Source organism: Orbicella faveolata, unplaced genomic scaffold (assembly GCF_042242905.1).
Source record: "Orbicella faveolata isolate gen_17 unplaced genomic scaffold, um_ofav_v1 contig_47, whole genome shotgun sequence".
Lineage (NCBI taxonomy): Eukaryota > Metazoa > Cnidaria > Anthozoa > Scleractinia > Merulinidae > Orbicella > Orbicella faveolata.
In genome coordinates, this window is record NW_028301577.1 from 8,684,703 (window position 1) to 8,702,082 (window position 17,380).

At 38.6% G+C, this 17,380-nt stretch overlaps 1 protein-coding gene across 1 annotated transcript; it reads right to left on the minus strand.

Moving 5' to 3' along the window:
• Window positions 1–1,354: 1,354 nt before the first annotated feature.
• LOC110066174 (P2X purinoceptor 4-like) lies at window positions 1,355–16,297 on the minus strand. Its single transcript, XM_020773379.2, has 12 exons — window positions 16,138–16,297; window positions 14,636–14,810; window positions 12,821–12,968; window positions 8,322–8,448; window positions 7,613–7,696; window positions 6,609–6,735; window positions 5,917–6,002; window positions 5,538–5,582; window positions 4,913–5,003; window positions 4,172–4,237; window positions 3,362–3,460; window positions 1,355–2,822 (listed from the first exon to the last, which is right to left on the minus strand). The coding sequence occupies exons 1-12, from the start codon at window positions 16,269–16,271 to the stop codon at window positions 2,787–2,789; spliced, it is 1,218 nt and encodes a 405-aa protein (XP_020629038.2). The 5' UTR covers window positions 16,272–16,297; the 3' UTR covers window positions 1,355–2,786.
• Between the last annotated feature and the right edge of the window lie 1,083 nt (window positions 16,298–17,380).

Sequence of the window (17,380 nt, forward strand, 5' to 3'; positions counted from 1 at the left end):
CCATAAGCTCCATTGGGATGAAAACTCAGCATGCTCATACAACAGGATTATGCCCAGGAAAACGGTTGTACACTACATAGTACTCGTCATTTCTGCTCGATTCCGTCTCGAAGTTTAGCGCAAATCAAGTATCAGAAGGTTCTTGAATAGTGTCTTGGGGAACACGACAAGTTTTTACGAACGAACTACATTCCACAACATTATAATATTGACAATTACCTTCGCAAGCAGTAGAGAATTCACAACATCCGCCATCATGGTTTGTGGACCGAGTCAACACTGCTGCAAACTCCTCTTCAAAGCAAAGCTTATGGACGAGTTGCCGCTGCGAGTTTCGCGGCAGACTTCACGGAAACGATGGTGTTCTTTCCTAACCTTAACCCTAACAGAAAAACCTTAAACTTGGAAAGAAAATAGATAATAGTTGTATCAAACGTTTAACACGCGTCTTCATCTTTCAGCACGTGTAGGTGATGGTAAAACATGAATAATGAGGTAGGAAAATTTGCAATTCAGATCAAAAAACCGTGACCAATGGCTTAACTTCTCTCAAATAACCAGTGAACGACTGCGGATAAACTGTTTTTTTTTCCCCTTAAATCATGACACAGCATCGCCAGTTCTCGTGAACCAGCAACAAGACGGCCTTGCGAGACAATTTACAAAGAATCTAATAATGAAAGGTCTAAGTTCTCCCATTTTGTTCAAAGAAAGGCGACTACCAAAATGAAGATAACGAAGCTGAAGGTCAATTTTATGATAGAGTTTAATTTCAAATAACGTCTTCTCATTGTTGAAATTACGGACCCGTCTTTGAAGCTACAGGCGGAGGTCTTTAAAATATTGTTCCTTTGATTTCGGTGATTGCTCAACAGTGCCCAGTTCCCTCTCCAAACACACCTTACGGTAGTTGTATTTAATGATGCAACTACCATGATTCCCTCCCTGCGGGTGCGTCTAAGAGAGAGAACTGGGCATTGTAAAAAAATAGCTGATTCTTTATTAGGAGCTTCAGGTAATTCAATGGTTCATAAAATCTTGTCTTAATGATGCAGCCAATAAAACCATTATCGGTGTAGCAAAACGCGTTTCATCAGACCCAGTCACGAAAGAGCATAGAGCACCCACAGCTGAAAACAAAAAGATGTAAAATCGGTGGGAAAGACATACGGTTTTTAAGCAAGTGTTAAATGGGCTGGGAATAAATTCAAAATTAAGCAGAACTGACACTCACCATGTGTTGTTATGTTGTTACTATATTCAGTCGTTAAGGTCTTGTTCTTGTCAACAAGGACACTCAACCGACCGTGTATTAACTTAAAAAACAGCTCCAAATAAATAACTGGACTCTTAATGTTACAAACATGCAACACTTTATTTGAGATTTTTCTAAACATTTTCAGTTACTCTGTCTATGGCTTTGTTGACACGCATACAGTTCAGGCATTTAACTAACTCAATTTAACTGACTCAATTTTCTTTATATCTATTTCAATAAAAATATGTAAATACGAGACCACAAATAGGTCTTACTTTTCTTTTGCTTCGCGGATTATTGCATGAGAGCGCGGAAACTCGACGCAACTCGCTCCAGCTTCCACCGGTCATTGGTTTCCCTCTCTTCACGAGGAAAAGAATTGTTCAGTCTTAGTAAATATCGATTGAGCCTCCAAATAGTATATATGCTGCATTCTACTTCAATTGGTTGGAACAGTGGACGAAAAGATATTCTATGAATGTGCCATTGAAAATACCCCTATTATAATATACTTTTAAAAATCGATTCTACCTTTTGATACTAAGAAAATTGAGAATAAAACAAAGCGGTAAATAAAATTCTTTATGATATAGATAGGACCCTGCGCGCACTCTGATTGGTCAAAACCCATGTTTTATCAGAGTATAAAACATAGAAAAAGCGTGTTTTATTGTTTTTCATCACATTACCTCTATATCATAAAGTAAATGAAGAAGCCTAAGCCGTGTGTTACACTGTGATAAAACACTTCGGACATTTAAGAACACTCGAGAAATGTAGAAAACACTCGCCTGCGGTTCGTGTTTTCTACATTTCCCTCGTGTTCTCACATGCCCGTTGTGTTTTATCACAGTGTAATACACGGCTTAGGCTTCTTTATTTGTTAAATAAAATACTTGTTTCTAAAAATTTTGTTCCTATCTACATGAGAATTACAAGCTCGGTCCTTGAATTTCCAAGTTAACCCTTACTACGATACACGATTGGCTTAAAAAAACTTGCGCCAATTTTTTATCCAATCAGAAGTAAAACTAAAACCAATCGTGATTCGTTCGCACACGTTTTCCCGCGCTTTGTGTCAGCTACGTGTAATTACTTCGAGTTTTGATTGGTTCACGGTATTGTTTATGTCCTTTGTGATTGGCTGGAGCGATTTCTTTGGTTTTGGTTTTACGACACTCAATTGAAAACCGCTCTATTAAAGAAAATAAACAACAATTTGTAAGGAAAGTTGATGTTGAGTTCAGAAGTGTTAAATCAACTACAGATGTCGTCAGATAAGATTATATTCCACGGATGAGAAATGCTTCATGCGCTGGTACACCTACAGTATTATTTCTGTTATTGTAAAACATTTATTTCGTTTTTGTTGTCTGTGGGCAACAGCGAAAGATAAGAGAACTAACGTTAGACATCAATTTCGACCACAAACTTCTTGTTCATGGCATCTCCATCAGGAGCTCCAGTCTATTCAGGTAACTTGTGAAGATGGAATTGTCAATAGTATTCTAGAGGATTAGCCTGTTCGTTAATGGTTGTCGTCTGTGTAGAGCAAACGTCCCTTCTGCAAAACAATTAAGTTGAACACGGTTAATACTGGCATGAAAGGGCTTTTCAAGGACTTTCAAGCGCCTCTACATTTTCAAAGGAAAACGTAACTTAATAGAATTTAATTTATAGACTTTTCTATGCCTGTTCAAACCGTACAAAACAAAGCCACCTTTCCTAAACAGAAGAACAAAATATTTACAAACTCGAGGTTACTATAAACGGTAAAGGAAGGGGGGGGGGGAGGGAGGGAGGGAGGGAGGGAGGGAGGGAGAGGAAGGAAAAAAAAAAAAATAGGAACTCAACTTTCGACCTGGTCTCCTATAAGAAGAGAACTATCTCTTTTGTCGTAATAAACAAGAAAACAAGATCCTTCCCTTTTAAGCCTGAATATGTTTTAAGCTTGCTTTGCAACTGATCAAGTTGCTGTAATGGTGCGAAGATGCTTGTATTCCGTCAACAGAGTTGCTGGCTTGTAAAATCACTCACAAACATCATCTCGTTATCTTTCAACCCCTTGATAATTTCACGTATTTCAATGACTTGATCACTTACCTCGTCCTCTGGATCGTTCACATACTGATATTTTTTCGTTCTGTAATATGACTTGCGTTTAACGATGTACAAAACAACTACGTCACACAACACTGTTGCCTGCAAAGGGAAGAGAAGTATACTTGTCACGCAACACTGTCACACAATACTACTAGACTGTTGACAGCCCCCTATTTTCTCGTATATTTATTCGATCGTTCAACGCGCGGATAGAATCGCGAGAGGATTGGACGCGAGCGCAAAACGGGAGACTTGACAGGGTAGGGGGTGGGGACCGAGAGAAATTCTTCGTATGGCTCTCTTCGCTCGCCTTTCCGCCCCTACCTTGACTTATTTTTACTACTTTGATGTTTTTCTACCTTACAAAAAAATATATTTTGAGGTTTGCTTCAATTTGAAGCCAATTTTGTTCACCAGAGAAAATGCCTTAAAATATCGCGACGACAATTTTGTGAGAAAAAAACTCTTAAAAACACTTAACATTTCACAGTTTCTATTAAACTGATAGGTTAAGAACGATGTGTCTTTCACGTAGGGTACTACGCTTTCAACTGTGGTTTATTATTTTTCTCCTTCCAGACAATAAACCACTCCATTTCATTAACTTTTTCCATTCCAAGCTCAAACCTTCAATTCTCCTTACTGACCGCAACATAACGCTTTAACGTCACTACTGAGAATTTGATGTTAGATGTAGATAATTTCACGAGTGGAATATTTTCTACACTCTCGTCGCTGTTCCTCTTCACCATGCAATGAAATTGAAAAAATACAGGATAATTACTGTGTTAACCCAAAGTGTCAACTTACAATTCCAAGAAGAGCAAGACCCGAACCTAAATTGAGAAATAGAGGGACGACGCTGAATTTTCCACCCTGAAAGAAACGTAAACAACGACTTAAATAAACACAAGCAGCAATAAGAAAGGGTCCACTGTAGTGGCTTCTTAAGCATGTTGGTAAGGCTTGGTTAACACTAGGGACATAACGAGAAAACGACATAATCACTTATGTCGGTAAAGTGAACATCGACGTAAAGATCAGTTTTTTTCCTTATGTCTTTATGTTCATGCTATCATGTTGCTTTTATGTCACTACCGTAAATCCTCGAATTAGCGCCCCCCCTCGAATAAGCGCCCCCAACCCCCCAGTTTGTGGGCGTTTAATGAGACAACAAAGGATGTATCGTTTTTGTCATGTAGTACTTAGATGTTAAGTGAATAAGTTGAACACTAACGGTGCCGCGATTTAAACTTTACGATCAGCTTTTTATGTCAATAAACAGCTTATGTTGTTGTTGACGCGCAGATGATGTATTAAAAAAAAAAAAGATCATGATCCCACGATTTGGGAAAAATTAAATAAGCGTCCCCCTCGAATAAGCGCCCCCCGTCTTCTCCTAAATTTGAAATAAGCGCCCCGGGCGCTAATTCGAGGATTTACGGTATACCAGGATGTTCACACTGCAAACATAACGACATAACATCCTTATGTCGTTATGTTTATGTCGAGATGTCGATATGTCGCTGGTGTGAACTAGGCTTAACATACCTGACCATATACTAACACCACGTAGCGAATACCATAAGCTTTGAATAAGGTTCTGTGTATTTTTCCATCTTTCTCATAAAACCTGGCAAATCTGTATTAAACAAAGAAACTTTATTACTTTGCAAATATCACTGGGTAAGTGTTGGCAAGTAGGTGGGGGGGGGGGGGGGAGAGGGGGCGGGGGGCAGTGGGAGATTTCAGATGGACCAAAGAGGTGGACATGGGTGCAAGACGGGGGTATGGTACCCACATAAGAGATACTAGTACTTTAATCAAAACCAGACCAGATGCCAAACAGGATCAAAATAAATCAAGCAACTTAGTTTTCCTACGTTTTGCATCTGTTACAAGTTTTTCCATACTTGGCAAATATGGTTACACCTTTTCCAATGCTTTGCACCAGAAAATGTTTTCCAGCACTTAGCAAAAGTTGCATACATGTATTCCCACTACAGGATGTTTTTGTCAGTTCTGACTGAGTCATGAGGTAGGCATTTTTTCTGATACCCAGACATGATTATATTGAAAGTCACTAAAAATTCTGAAATAACAGTAACTGGGGATACCAAGGTTAAACTATCACACAAGGTCAGCCAATTTCTGACTAATATCTTAATAAAGTTACCTGAAATTATATCCTGGTGCAATTGGAGATTCAGCATCATCAAGTCTGAAAAGAAGTCAGGAGAAAATTATCTCAGAATAAGAAACAAAACATTTGACAGTTGAACAATTCACTCTTGAAGGACAGTTAACCACTAGTCTAATAATACTGTAAATTGTTGTGACAAATCCGAGAGAAATTGTCTACACCTGGATCTACACCTGGACTTCTGCTAACAAACATCTCCTGATAGTGGACATCAGTGATTTATCTTCTGACTAACAAACATTTTACAAACTCTCATGAATGGAAATGGATGCCCATTTTGCAGAATGGCTGGTAAGACTAGTCTCCTGTTCAGGGAGAGGTTAGAAGATCAATATTGACTGCATTTATTTACCTCCTGAAGGAATACTTGGGCTGACAAGAATAAGTTAAAGGATCAAAATCACAGTCCCAGTTGATAATGATGGCCATTACACCACCCTGCCAGAGAGAACAAAATCAAAAATAAAGCACACACATCACTCAAACAAATCATCCTTATGCAAAAAAGGTATGTAATGCTTTCTCGTGTTACACCTTGGGATATCTACGGGTACAATACAAACTCACAACCTGACCAGCCCCCAGTTGGCTTGATAGCTCAGTTGGTAGAGCACTGAAGTGGTATCATAGACATCACGGGTGTGAATCCCTTTCAAGCCAGAATTTTTTGGGGGCTGTAATTTCACAACTGTGATGATCAATCATGTCTTCATATCTTTCTTGGCAGTTCAAATATATGATCTTTCAAGTATTCACTGGTAAAAATCCAATATCATGATTAGTTAGGTTTTGAAGTTCAGAATTTGTGTGTTACTGAAAGGCTCAGTAACCCAAAAAATCCTGTTTGTGTTGTTAAATATGTGACGATTTTTTAATCAACTCTTAGCAAACTACTGGTTATTAAGATTCACATGTCCTCATGGAAAAGCAATTAGCCCGTACTATAGGCCTGCAAAACACGCAAAGGGCTAAAACAAATTCCTTGCGCCATCTGCATGAATAGCATGCTTATGATTGCTTGGTAATAGAAGAGGGTATTTTTACCTTAAAAGCTAGTTTATTATAATCTTGTCGTGCTTGTTTTACAATGGTTCCCAGTTTGATAATGGGACAGAGAGGGTCTTTGTCTGGGTCATAAACACAGGTCTTCAGATCAGATTGAATGTTTCGTCTATAGGAAAAAGAACAAATTCAATATTTAACAATACATAATCAGGTAAAATGCTACAGGTGTACTTCATGTATGCAGTGATAAATCCAGTAAAGCTCCAAAGGGTGGGGCTGGGTTGTGTGTGTGTGAGGGGTGGAGGTGAACTAGAATGAAGGTTTAAAATGGGAAGGTGGGGGTAGGAAATGGTCTTTCAGCAGAAATTCTTTTGAGAAAAAGAAAGGGGTACTTAGGGGGAATTCCCTTAGAGTCACTACTGGTATGATATAAATAGGTAAGTATTACCATCACTTCATTCTGCTAAGCTATAAGGACTCAAAAAGGGGGGAAACTGAGATGGGAAAGATGATGGACATTATATATTAAGCATCAGGAGTGTGGATTAGAGGTGTCCTTCTCCTTGCACACATTATCAGTTATAATATTCCATTACCAATTAAAATGCAAAGCATTACGATTTACAGAGGAGATATGTTGCTGCTCTTGCCATTATTGCTTAATATATCAATTTTAGCACTTGGTGCTCTAAAACTGAAAATGGAACACAAAGAGAAGTTCTGGGAACAAGAGCCACAATTGGGGCTCATGACCATATAACTTTTTCAAATTCTTCCAAACTTCCACATTCAAGTTTGTATTAAGTCAATAGAAACACAGAGAAAGTGCTTTTGACTTCTTTTAGAGAGCACTACGGGACAAAGAAAAGAAAATCATTCAAACTACTCACTTTACTCACACCATCATTACATTTAAAGCTCTGCTGATTCTGTGTTTCTGTCTAGTTAAAGAGGTGAGGATTTGTTGTGATGTATTTTAATGATGAATATTCCATAACAATTTATTCCTTAGGGAACTAAGATAGTGCTTTATGCATACTTACCCAGACTCTTTAAACTTTGGAAACTGAACATTGTTCTTTATTAATACTGTAAAGTTCTCAGTTTCTAAAAGCGGAACACCATGGCTGGAAGGAAAATTATAATGTAGATAATTAGATGCACTCTATTATAGAAAGAAAACAATATAGTAAGTATTACAATCCATCAAATACTTTTTTGCCCTCACATGATTGGTCTAAACTATCATATGACTAAGTATGCCTCAGCTATATAAAACCAGGGAATATCCAAGTGATATTCCCCAATCTTCAAAACTGCGTGTGCTGAGGAAAACATCTGAAGGACGATAAAAACACAACGGTCTCCATTTGACTAAAGTCTATTTATCACACAGTGTATCACTGTAAGGCTCTGCTCAAGTGTGGGTGTGTACAGGATGACATGTAAAATCTGAGAGTAGCTGAGATGCCATGATCCTTCTTTGAAAATTCAAGACTAAGAAGTCAGAGATTGTAAACAGGAACAACCATTTGGTGTGACTCATCAACAAAGGCTTCAATCTGAGATTTTCTGTTAACAAAGTCACTCCTTCCATCTATAAGAAGTTTCTTACAAACGTTTTGGAATGGAGTTGTGAAAATGTTCCTCAACCCTTACCTCTCTGGAAACGGATGCAAACTTAACTTTAATATTTAAGCTTGAAGAATGTCTAGTGCAAATCACTGCATAGATCGTATAAGAGTAGCTTGCCTGAGGTTAAAGTTGGGCATCGGTGTTATGTCAATTTCCACTGGACACCAGGCATAAATCTCACAAACTTTTTGATTAGGGTCATCTTGCGCTTTTGAAGTGTTGACACATTTTCCTGTCTTGATACCTAATGTCATAAATGAAAAAATTCTTGAGCCCTAACTTGATCACTCAATTAATACACATTGAGTGGTTCCAGAAAATGTCCCCACCCTAGAAGGGTTTACTCCATATTCCAAGGGGGAGGTGGTCTCAAAAGCCAAAACTTTTAAACTCAAGTATGAGCCAAACTGGAATTTCCAGAAGGTTGGGAGGTTCAAACCAAAAATCCCCACAAAGGGAGGGGTATGGATATCTTCTGAAACAATTTGCACATTAAACTCTTACACGTGTATTAAATTTTATGTGAATGGGATCTATTAAATCACTACTGGTTGACAACATGGGTTACCACTTCAATAACAGAAATTTTGAGTTGCTCCACAGACGTCTTTTGATCCTACCAAGAGCATTGGGAAACATCTGGTTGATATACCTGACAAAATACTGGAAGAAATGTGTGATATATGGCAGATGGACTCGCCAATGTCCAATCCAGGGATGCAGAAATACATAGTGACCCTTCAAGTTACAGAAACTGTACAGGTACAGGATTAAAACTGAACTATGTAGTTCCAGTAAATATCCATACCCCCACCACGGAGGAAATTTCACGTGAGAACCTTCGCCTCCCCGGAATTTCCACTTTCTCAACTCAAAAATAACCTCCCCACCCCTTCAGAATTAGGCTCAATTAAGGAAAAGGAGCCCACACTCCTCCCCAAAGCCATGGTTGGACACATCAGGATTCTTTTGTTAGTTTTGGCCAATCAGATACCTGCCGGCAGATTTTTGTCGGGCATAAATTATCTTGTCAGATCAATGGCAGACGATGTGGAATTAATCAATGTGCCATACAAGAGAACTTTAGAAACATTTACAGTAAGATTGAAAGTTCAAAATAATTAAAAAGGGAAGCCCTAAAAAACTTAATCAATGACCAAGATGTGTTCTGTATTCAGCCAACAGGGTTGGGAAAATTTGAATCATATGGTGCCAGAATGTCAGATAACGAACAAAATCAACAAAGAGAAAGATAAACATATACATGATTGAGCTCAAGAGGCAAAAGTCAAATGGATGTCTTGTTGATGTAAAGTCTTGTGAAGGAAAGCGACACAGTCTGGTGACGCCTAACAAAAATAAATTTTCAAGGCCAACACAAACCAAAACTACCTGGCAAATTACAAGGTGTCAACTTAGCAGCAGAAACCATGCAGACCTAGATATGACCTTTGACATGATGTTTGCTACAAAACAGTCAAAGGGCTCTGCTCTACATAAAAGGTAAACTTTTTCTTAGAACACAGCATTAATGCCCTTCTGTGGCATTGATATCTAATAAAATAGGTTGAGATCAAATTTTTTTAAAAGTGGAAGGTGTCATGCTGGCCTGTCCAGGTTGTAATCAGATGTCATTTCTGGAGACCAGGAGTGCCGCATGAATTAAATTATGAAGTTACATCACAGACATGCTTTGTTGCTCCCGCATCCAGCTGTCTCTGCATGGGGAGGAACGCTGACCAGACATGAGAGAACAGTGGAAATCTAGCCTACTTAGGAATTTCCAAGAGTATTATCAACACCCCCCATACCCTCTGGAAAATTTCATTTTGGCAAGAAAGTGTGTTAAAGTTAAAGTAAACACTCCAAATGCAAGGCTGTCAGAGTGCGTTGTACATCACTCCTGTCTACAGTATTCTCGATTGATTAGGGGGTGGCGAATGGTAAAATCCGAGACTTGCTGAGACGCCGAGACCGTTGTTTAAAAATTCAAGACCGAGACTTACACGATTTTGAAAAATCCGAGCCCAAGACTCAGTGCAGAGAAAACCGAGCCCGAGACCTTAACTATACAAAACTCCGAGCCTGAGACGTGAGATTCGTGCGCTCTTGGTTGCTTGAAACTGGATCTCATTTAGGGAAGTAGTCAAACCTAATATACAATCAATAACTTGTAGTTTATTTGAACTACCAAAATAGCAGTCAGGGATAAACGCTAACTATTTAGTTATGCATTAACATTTCGATCTTTTTACGGCCTATCATGACCCGACTTTCAACTACTTTCGAAGTCATGCGCTGTCATCAACTTCCAGTCAGCTAGCTTCAAAAATCACAAAGCTTCTCATCGGCGATCATCCGTTAGTCTCTTGAGCTTACTACGCGATCTAACTTCAGCTGCTAAATATTGTTTGACCTTCCGTACTGGTTGATATAACTCATTATGGACGAGGAGAGGGTGGAGAATAAGAAACAGCAAAAACGCAAATGTAAGTAAACTGTTAACTTTGTAATTATTCATACATGATTATTCATGAAGACGCCCAGGCTTATTATTCTCGTGTCTTCAGAAAAAAAAGATGTATCTTGACTAGCTTTTGCTATTCGTAAGCATCCACGAAATGGATAAAAACCTAGGCTCAATACTGGAAGACGTTTGACTAGTGTTTGTAAGCTTTTGTAGATGAGCAGGCAGCACCACTGAAAATAAGCAGATGGCTGCAAAAAAACTGCATCGTTTGTTCAACTGACAGGTCTATGTGCTAAGGGAAGCTCACTGCATGTAAAATGTGGTATAAAAGTGAAGTCTTCACGTGTCAAGTGGCATAACATGCAAGGACGAGGAGTTTGACACGTGTTAACCCCTACTGAGCATTTTGTAAAGTTCCCTGACAGTTGGCAGATACCCATTTATACTCCTGGGTAGAGAGAGGCACTGTGAAAGTGGTGATCTGCACCGTTTACAAGGTTCTTTATAACGGGCCAAATGAAACAATAAAAAAATTAACAACAGGTTAACAACACAAACAATACCCCTTGCCCAAAGAACAAAAGAGTAGCAGATTAACAAGAATGAATCAAAATAGAGGTTCTAAAGAGGTGCAGGTCAACTGCTATGAAAGTAAAGACTAGTGTTTAGCTTGCTCTAGAAGGTGACACCACGCACGACTCATGAATGTGAAGTAACTTACCGCAAAGGACGAGGAGAGCAAAACGTTGGATTACCAAACACATGGTAAGAACACTACATAATGTAAGTAAAGCAAATTAAAAATAAAATATTGTGTTTGTTTTGCGAAATGGTTTTCTACAATAGCTTAGAATACACCGTCTTAGACATGCCGGTATATTCTAGACTACAATCGCACGTCCTTAGGCTAACCACTTATAAAATCTAAATCAAGTTACTTGAATTCTTTGACTTAATTGGCTAAAAATACAGTCCACTGACCATGTTTTCGTGCGATTTCAGCATCAAAGCGTGTACATGGTTATTGTCAGCAGAAACCTGATCAAATGAGCATGTGCACAGGCTGAGTGAATATAATAAGAGAAGCAAAGTAAAGAAAAGTAAAAGTTCCGTATTTCCCACCGTTAGCGTAAACGCCATGCTTAATCTCAGCAACACTGACTGCTTGCTCAACGCGATACCTACCCAGAGAACCTCTGCTAAAAAGGCAAATCTGAGACTCCGAGACCTTGCGAAAAAAATTTGAGACTCCGAGACCAAAAGAAACACATGAAAAACGAGACTTCGTGACTCGTCAGGAAAACTTCCAAGATTTCGAGAACGCATCAAAAATTTCCGAGATCCACAATTTTCTGGGTACCATTCGCCACCCCTATTGATTGTAACATCTGAGGATATGTACTAAGAAAACATACAACAATTTATTAAACATGCTTTGCAGTAACAGCATTTCTACCTTAATAAAAAAAACTAATTTTCATGAAGGAAATTGATCGCCACTCGATTGATGTGAAAAGAACTAGGCTAGTCACCAGTACTTTTTGGTCCATAAGGTGACTTCATGTAGACTGGTAACATGAAATGGAAACCATGTCCATGAAACAGAAGGTTCTTCCCAATTGTTAGCTTCCAAATTGCTTTTTGAAGAAAGAAAACTTATTTCAAATTTAATGTGATTCAAATACAAGTATTCAGGCCACTATTTTTTCATGTGCAAGATCTACTTAGTAGGTAAGAAAGGATTTTTGAACAGCTAGATTGAATCTGTATGGAAATGATCGAAGGACATCTGGAAAATAAATTGACCATCCAACCCCCACCCCTCCGGAATTTCTTGGGTCTTTTAGCCTCCGCCCCTTTGGAATTTCCAATTCCCTCCGTGGTGGAGGTATGGATATTTTCGGAACTACACAATACACTATCATATTGGATGCAGCAAATGTTCCGGATATGAAGGAAAGGGCTGAAAGTACATAATAATCATTATTACAAACTAAATGTCGCCAGTTTGTGACAATTTCAGGAGAAAATCTTTGGAAAGGCTGAATTGGTGGAATGCTACTTTTGGGGTGAGAAGTTTCAAAATTGGATAACTCCAAGATTTTGATCATTTTAGGTTTGCATCTCTGTTTGTGGAACAACTTACCATGTCCATATTTGACTGGTTCCATGGCCGTACAATCACTGTCGTTAATACACTTCACATCAGAGAGTTCAGGGTCTTCTGGACATGTACCTTGTGTCTGATCAGGTGTAATGATCATGTTTGTCATCACAAAAAAAGCTCCATTTTCCTATGAGAAGAAATAGTCAGTTACATTTTGACAACTTCTAGGAAATGACAAATTCATAAAGGTGTGCCTTTGTCAAGTTTTAAATGACATTGAATCTAATCCTGTCTGTGCTTGACTTGTACAGCAATGGTATTGAACCCTCTCTCATACCATTGGATCTGCCAATCTCATTTCAGTGAGATGAGATTGGCAGAGGGATCTCTGCCAATAATATGGGTAAGAGATCTCATCTCACACCCATCCATGGTTAGCCTCAGTAACAGTCTAGTTAGCCTAAAAAGAACCTGAATTACCCCCCTCCCCAACCCCTGGAAAAAAGTTGTCATTACATGTAGTTAGCTTGCAGTTAGCCTTAGAGCCAGTATGGATTACTGGCTGGCATGGCTTGCTTGCTGTTAGCCTAAATAACACTCCTAATAGCCCATTAAATAGCACTCTGTTTAGCCTTACTTAGCCTAGGTAGCAAGTGGTGAGCCATTTTATTGGGGATAGAAATCCTGGCTTGCATGTGCACCATGCATGTCACCTATCTTACTCCCAAACCTATCCCACTAACCTGTACACACAATCCACTGTGTTCAACACTCATCCCACTGACTTTTACACTCATCCAACTGCCTTCCATGCCAATCCTACTGAATCCCTTTGCCTTCTATCCCACTGTTCCCAACACCCATTCCACCAACCAGCTGATTTCCACACCCATTCCACCTACTTAAACTGCCAAACCCTCATGCATCCCACTGACATTCACACCACTGATCAATCTGACCACTTGCCTGTGGACACCAACTTCCACACCCCTTTCATATTCTCTCACACCTACCCTATCCACTCTCACACCCGTCCCACCAAATCCCTTTGTCGTCCCACTTTGTGATTGTACTAATCACTGACTAAACTACTGAAATTCACTTCCATTCCATATGCTTCCACACCTACAGGTTTATACAGTGGAACCCCGCCCTACGGCCACCTTGTTAATACGGTCAATTTATTCTGATCCAAACAAAAGCTCAATATGGCCACCCCGTTAATACAGCCAGATTTTTGTGGCCCATTGGTGGCCGGTTTAACAGGGTTCCACTGTACCACTGAGCTGATACATCTCAGATCCCACTGACCCACATACCCTGTTCCCTAGCCAATGATCTTCACACTCATCCCCCCTGACCAACTAACCTTTAAATCTATCACACTGAATGCTCCCCCCCCACACACACAAAAAAGATCGCTGATCCATTCTCTTCCTTATCCTTGAAAGTTTCAGTGCATCAAGTGTAGTAATAAGTGATTGTATTTGACATAAAGAAGAATTTGCAGCTACAGAAAATATCCATATCTGCCTCAAGGAATATTACAAGAAATTCCAAGGGGGAGTGGGGTTTCAAAAGCCAAAATTTATAGAGGAGAGTATGAAGCAAAGCTGCAATTCCCAGGGGTGGGGAGCTCAAACTAAAAACCTTTCATAGTAGGGAAATGGATATTTTCTGGAATGACACAATTTCTAGATAATTGATGTTGTCTTTGTAGATGTTACCACAAATTAGAACAAACATAAGAATGAAAGGACAGCAATTAAAAGAAAAAATAATTTTAGTTTAAAATTGCAAGTAAAAATTGTCAAGTATGAGAGAAGATGAACTTCAGATTAATAAGTAGTCTACCTCTGGTGGAATAATGTATTCTTCTGAATCCCATAAATGAATGCCGCCATACAGTGGAAAACTTTGGTTCGAAACATTAGTCAAGTTTGTAAGAGATGTTCCTTTCACTTTTGTGGTCACAGAACTGTACGGTATCTCTGTGTCTTGGTAACCTTTCTGGTATATTATAACATAGCTGAAAAAAATTTATTTCAAATTACTTATTGATAATAAATGTCCAAGGAAGCAGACCAAGATGAATGTAAGGATTTCGCTTTGGCCTCGCTTTCTGAACGACAAAATTTCTTTATGTGATGTGAAACAATTGCTGTAAAATTGGTATGTTCAGTAATGGATCACAGGTGAAGTCAATATGCAGTAAGAACAAAAGAGTGGCACATGAGGTGATAGCCGAGTGTGTCACTGATGTTCTTACCACATTTCGATGTCTTCAATGCTATATCACTGAACAGCCCATGGAATTTATCTGTTTACAATCTATCTGTTTATATCATATCATAGGGAAACAGAAAAAATGTTAATGACGTAAATAATATTGATATATCTGTCCTGTCTGATCAAAAGTAAGAACCAACCAAAATGCGAGAACAGTTTGATTTACTATTATTACTGTTGTTGTTGTTAAAAAGTTATAATCATTACGTATATTATTATTATGTATTATTATCATTATCATTATCATTATCATTTCATTATCATTATTATGGATATTGGACATGACGGGTAGTGAATAATACAGAGGCTGTTCTTTATCTTGAAATTTCTAAGAAAAATCTGTTAAATAAAAAACACAAAATTTTGTGTAATAAACCCTATTAGGTGAGAGCATGATTAAAGTTGGTGAAGAATTCCCTCATGTTGAGAAAAAGGTTTACATCAACAACAAACCATCACAAGGTACATCTGTAAAGTTGTTTCTTCCCTTCCAAATTTGTGTATTTAAATGTGGAGTTTTAATTTCACAATAGCTGTAAATCCTGTGATCATTTTATGTACAGCTTGTAATCTTCAGTTTCGAGTTTAGTTTCACATTTTAATTTTATTTAGAGGAAGAAGTCTATGGATTTTAAAAATACTTTATTTATACTTGATGAATATTTGTGAATCCAACTATCCAAATAAGGTGTGTATTAACAGTGGGGGAGCCAGACTTTGAGCTAGGGGGGGGGGGGGGGGGGTCGGGGGTCGGTTTTGTTTTACTTGCCCTGCCGGCTTTTCTTCCTTCAGTCATTTCTTCTTTTTTCACCCAAAAGAGAACTGATTAAAACTTTTAACTTTTCTTATGGCTTCAACAACAAATTTACGCGTGTTCAGTTTTAATTTAGAATGCAAGCCGAAGACAAGCTAAATCGTGAACAACAGTGTGGATTACTTTAAATCGGCAAAGGGATGTGAGCATAATCGAAGTATGTCAGCATAATTTTAACTGAAGACATCACATGAGTGCGTGATCATATGCCCTTCTGTACACAAGCCTCGGCAGAAGAGTTTTCGCTACTTACATGATGACGTAGCAGATTATAGTGAGTTGAATTAGTCTGTTGATGATACCGATTGTCTTGCTTTGAATGTGGACCACTTTGCTTGTATCGTACTCAAAAAGGGCTGTAGTTAGAGCCTTGCAAAAGCCAGCCATGTTGAAATCCGGAAGAGAATGTTCACTAGTTGAAGCTTGGTTACATAGCTATCAGGTCAAGCGAATGTCACGCGCGGCCCCACGTTTACTCCCAGGATAGCCTTGTATGGATGTCTGTCAATTTTTTTGCGGAATCGAAGTCGGTACTTTGCATTAACTCATGGCTATTTTAGAAGATTGCTTTATTGTTTCGCGAGCTTTTAATGTTTGTTTTATCACAGTAAAAACGAGTTATTGTCTTATTTCTCTCGAATTGATGTTCTTTGCAGATGGGTAGATTAGCAGCTAATTACGTTGTAAACTACTCAGTGGTAAACAGTAACTAAGTCAAGCAAAGTTCGCTACCTAAGGAGGTTCTAAGAGATCGGTTTATTTAAAGTTAAGTACATCGCATGTTTGATCCTACTAATGAAGGTAAAAAATCATGGATGACCATCGTAATTATACTTCAAGCCCCTTTGTTGCTCTAAAATATTTAACCCACATCTTTCAACTCAGTGGGTTATTCATACGTGATTTAGCAAACAAAGCCTTGTTTATCACGAATAAAATAACTCTCAGTAGGTCTTAGTATGAAGCTAAGGATTAGCGAGAGCTATCTGTTTAAGATTCACCTCAGACTAGCAGCAAGAAGAGTAGACCAAAAAGGTCTTTTAAGCGATTACTTCATATCTGTATCACAAGTGTCATGTGAAAATAGAAATCCAAAGTTTACATGAAACGATCTCAACTATGAGAGCAATTAGTTTCCTAAAAAAAAGAGCTAATTGCAATTAACCTCATTTCATGTCTTGAGTCAGTGTTTTTTTGTCATGGTTACCTCGCAGGTGTTGGTATGCCATAAAAAGTGAAAGGCCCAAACATTTCCACTGTGGCAACTAGGCAGGAGTGACGATCATCATTCTACTTCCCTAAAAGAGTTGTAAACTTCTACGACCTTCTATTCTATTTCATCCTCTATTTTCGCCTATAACAATAGCAACGATGAGGCACATATTTAGATTCCACGGTCTCGTGGCTCCGAGTTAAATCACAGATTTGTTGGAAGTGACTAAGAGGCAAAATCCATATTTCAGACTAGAACAGATCGAACGCCCCGGCCATACAGA

What these genes read in the sequence shown, in the direction of transcription:
- LOC110066174 (XM_020773379.2), bottom strand. Translation starts at nt 16,271, where the DNA reads ATGGCTGGCTTTTGCAAGGCTCTAACTACAGCCCTTTTTGAGTACGAT. An exon ending in ATGCCCAACTTTAACCTCAG is followed by an intron (nt 7,697 to 8,321) that starts GCAAGCTACTCT and finishes TTTTCCTTCCAG; the next exon opens with CCATGGTGTTCCGCTTTTAG. An exon ending in CCAAAGTTTAAAGAGTCTGG is followed by an intron (nt 6,736 to 7,612) that starts GTAAGTATGCAT and finishes TTTTTCCTATAG; the next exon opens with ACGAAACATTCAATCTGATC.